This window comes from Colius striatus, unplaced genomic scaffold (genome assembly GCF_028858725.1).
Source record: "Colius striatus isolate bColStr4 unplaced genomic scaffold, bColStr4.1.hap1 scaffold_43, whole genome shotgun sequence".
Taxonomy (NCBI): domain Eukaryota; kingdom Metazoa; phylum Chordata; class Aves; order Coliiformes; family Coliidae; genus Colius; species Colius striatus.
The window spans coordinates 545,271-549,187 of NW_026908524.1; the positions used below are offsets into that span (position 1 = coordinate 545,271).

The window sequence follows — 3,917 nt, forward strand, 5'->3', positions numbered from 1 at the left end:
CAATGGAGGCTGCTTTGGGATGAGCCTAGTGGGATGTCCCCTGGTGCTTACTGACGCTGTGAGTCAGTGAGCATGTAAATACAGGGGCTGTGTCAGCTGCCTGAGTTCCCACTGCAATCCAAAAAGACCAGGGTCCAAGTCACCCAACATAGCTGCTGGCTAGTCAAGTGACATCACTCTGTAGCCACCACTGACTGAACTTACAGGAGCTCTGGGGCGGTGAAGCCGCTGAACACTGCACACGACAACTACTCAGCTACCCAGCAACCCTTACAAGTCCCTGAGAACAGGACCCCCTCCTGTGCCTCATCCTCATCCCACCGCAGTTAAGGTGAAACAACTTTGCTGAGGCTCTCTGCTGACCAAATGCTGGATCCTGAGAGGACAGGAGGTGGTACCGAGAGCCAGGGAAAGCCAAGTGGCATTTCCCTCCTGCAGGCAGTACACACACAGGCCTTTGGCCCTTGTGCGCAGCCAAACAGCACCCTGGAGATTTGGGGTTGCGGCTACAACCCAGATCTCGGCTCTCTGACAAGTCATGCTGCTCCCAAACCAATTTTGACCAAGAGCAAAGAGGAGGAAAAGGGGCTTTTTGAGCGTGGTGTGACCTCAGGTGTCCACCCCTGCTTCTGCCTCCTCCCAGCTTGGGCCCCTCGTGGTGCCCCACACAGAATCCCCCTAGAACCAGCAGCTCTGTGACATCAGCGCCCCGGCCGAGGCTTTCCAGGCACTATCAGCACTACGGCATCAGACACAGCGCTGGGGGTGACGTGCCCTTGGCTCTTGGAGCTGCCACGTGCCCTTGGCTCTTGGAGCTGCCACGTGCTGTCAGCGTGATGAAAGTTCTGATTGTCCTCGTCCTGCTGGGCCTGTGCTGCTGGCCTGTGAGTGCCTCAGTGCAAAGCTGTGGGTAAGTGGCTCTGGGAGGGAGCTTGGGCAGAAAAGAGGAGGCTGAGGGGGCATCTTCTTAATAGTTACAAACATCTAAAGGGTGGGTGTCAGGAGGTTGGGGCAGCAGTTTTTTCTGTGAGGTGAGGGAGCCCTGGCCCAGGCTGCCCAGGGAGGGTGTGGAGGCTCCTTCCTTGGAGGGCTTCAAGACCCTCCTGTGTGACCTGATCAAGGTGGGAGCTGCTTCTGCAGGGGGGTTGGACCGGATGATCTCTAAAGGTCCCTTCCAACCCCCACCATTCTGTGACTGTGTGATTCGATGATATGATGGGCTTCACTGGTTCCCCATGGCCCTGCCACAGCTTCCCAAACCCCAGGAGCTGGGAGCTGGGCTGCTGGCACCACTCGTCTGCGGGGCGAAGGCAGAAGCCGGGGCGCAGGGTTCCCCGGCCCCGCTGTCCGTGCGCTGCCCGGTGGGGAGGGCAGACGGCTGCCCTGCAGCCCCAGCAGCAGCCAGCCCTCCAGCAGGACACTCGTGACTTTCTGGTGACAGGAGAAGCTGCGGGACCCGGCCCTTGGCTGAGCACCACGGGCTGTCGCGCATCGTGGGCGGCAGCGATGCCTCCCCGGGAGCCTGGCCCTGGATCGTCAGCATCCAGCTTCCCGGGGCAGCGGGCAGCGGGCACATCTGCGGAGGCTCCCTCATCCATCCCCGGTGGGTCCTGACCGCAGGACACTGCTTTGACAAGTACAGGTGAGTAGGAGCAGGGCAGGGCCATGCCCCCAGCACTGGCAGAGTTCCCGTCCCGTGCTCGGCACGGGCTGGGCTGGTGCCGTTCCTGCAGCCCGGGGCTCGCGGGGGCACCTGGCCTCTCCCTCGGCGAGCTGGAGGCAGGGAACTGCTGGGCTCCCTCTGAGCCCTCTGCTCCCCATCTGCCCCCCAGGAACGTCCCGACGTGGCGCATGGTGATCGGGGCCACCCGGCTGTCTGAGCTGGGCCCCGAGGCCCAAGTGCGCAAGAGCGGGCGGCTGCTGATCCACGAGAGCTACCGCAAAGGCGCCTTGGAGAACGACATCGCCCTGCTGGAGCTGGACGAGCCCGTGCAGTGCAGCGACTACGTGCAGCTGGCCTGTGTGACTCACTTCTCCGACGTGGTGGTGTCGCAGCTCACAGACTGCCGCGTCGCTGGCTGGGGCTACACCGCGGAAGGCTGTGAGTGCCCCCGGGAAAGCGCCTGTGTGCCTGGGGCGAGCCTGGGGAGACGGCTCGGGCTGCCCGAGGGCCGGGCTCAGGCTGCAGGCAGGGGCCTGAGCTACCTCAGGCTGCCGCCATGCTGAGGGGACTTTCCCGTCAGGAAAGGCTGCAGGACCCGGGATGATTTTTTGCTCTTTAGATGAGGGAGCCCTGGCCCTGGCTGCCCAGGGAGGGCGTGGAGGCTCCTTCCTTGGAGGTCTTCCAAACCCTCCTGGACACGTTCCCGTGTGACCTGATCTAGAGGAATCTGCTTGAGCAGAGGGGTCAGACTAGATGATGTTTAGAGGTCCCTTCCAACCCCACCATCTGGGATTCTATGATTCTGAGCCATGGCCTAAAATCAGACAAGGGTCGAGTGCCTCTTCGGGGGTGCAAAGCCAAGGCTCAGGGAAGGGCTCTGCCCAGACAGGGGAGGGGAAGTGGCCCAGAGCTGCTGGGGGCTAATTCTTTGCCATGCTCACAGCTGCAGAAACATCCGACGTGCTGCAGGAGGCCAAGGTGCGCCTCATCAATGTCAAGCTCTGCAACAGCAGCGAGTGGTACGGAGGGGCCGTGCGCAGCTACAACCTGTGTGCTGGCTACCCGCGGGGCGGCATCGACACCTGCCAGGTAGGAGCAGCCACGGGCCAGCCCCGGCAGCACCCGCAGCCCTGGCCCACGTGGGGCTGCCGGGGCTCCCCAACACTCCTCTCACACTGCTAGGGCTCCCCAACACCCCCCTCACCCTGCTGGGGCTTCCCAGCATCACCCTCACACTGCTGGGGCTCCCCAACACCCCCCTCACCCTCTGTCCTGTGCTGCAGGGTGACAGCGGGGGCCCGCTCGTCTGCAGAGCTCCACACGCCAACTTCTTCTGGCTCGTGGGCCTGACCAGCTGGGGGAAAGGCTGTGCCAGAGCAAAGCAGCCTGGGGTCTACACCTCCACCCAGCACTTCTTCAACTGGGTCCAGTCACGGATTCGCTCAGGAGGAAGTGCTGCGACACTCGCCCGGCCAAAGAGGCCATCACAAGGCTCAGCCCTGGCAACAGCAGCAGGGACTGAGTCCTGCTCATTCCCACTCCAGAAGCTGCTGGATTTCGTTAATTGGATCCAGCAGCTCCTGCAGTCTCTGCAGGGAAAAGTGGCTTAAGCAGCAGGACTCTGAGAACGGCTGGGTCCTGCCCCTCGCCTTCACTGGAGGTTCTCAGCAGTAGTGCTTAGGCAGTAGTCAGTAGAAGCTGTAGCTGTAGCAGTGTCTTTGGACACAGTGTTGTTGGACTTTGTAAGATTGTATGAGTTTCCTGTTGTGTTTGACAGTTCATTGGCCTCTGCACCGGTGCTGCAGAAGTGCAGCAATACCTGTGCACTGGAACCTTTGAAGTGGAGAGTTACTGACACAGTGTTCATCAAAATTAAATGCAAAAGAAAAAGCAAAAGGCCCCGTTGCCTCCTGGTGTCCCTGCAGCATGGCCTGGCTCCCCTCCCTCTGCCCTGCAGGAAGGGGTCACCTCACCAGCCCAGCCCTGGCTGGACACCCAGCCCCAGGACCTGGGGGCTCAGCCCCCTCGGCCGCGGAGGGGGGGCTCCTCGCTGGTCTCTGTTAATGGATGGCAGGGGGCAGGGAGGAGGTGTCAGGGATGTCATCATGGGGCTAAAAGCAGAATCCAATCTTTAATTTGGGGTCTACCAGCCCCATATCCTTGGTGAGGGTTGGGGGGGAAGCAGGACACAGTTTGGGGTCTGCTGCTGCTGCTGGGTTTACTGTCCTGGCCCCGGCTGTGGGCTACGGCGAGT

At 61.6% G+C, this 3,917-nt stretch overlaps 1 protein-coding gene across 1 annotated transcript; it reads left to right on the top strand.

Annotated features, from left to right (window-relative positions):
• Nucleotides 1-836: 836 nt before the first annotated feature.
• On the top strand, nt 837-3,518 carry LOC133629406 (acrosin-like). The gene is made up of 6 exons (XM_062020051.1): nt 837-910; nt 1,442-1,642; nt 1,833-2,101; nt 2,607-2,752; nt 2,947-3,165; nt 3,441-3,518. Exons 1-6 carry the CDS (start codon nt 837-839, stop codon nt 3,516-3,518), a joined length of 987 nt encoding a protein of 328 aa, XP_061876035.1.
• Nucleotides 3,519-3,917: the final 399 nt, after the last annotated feature.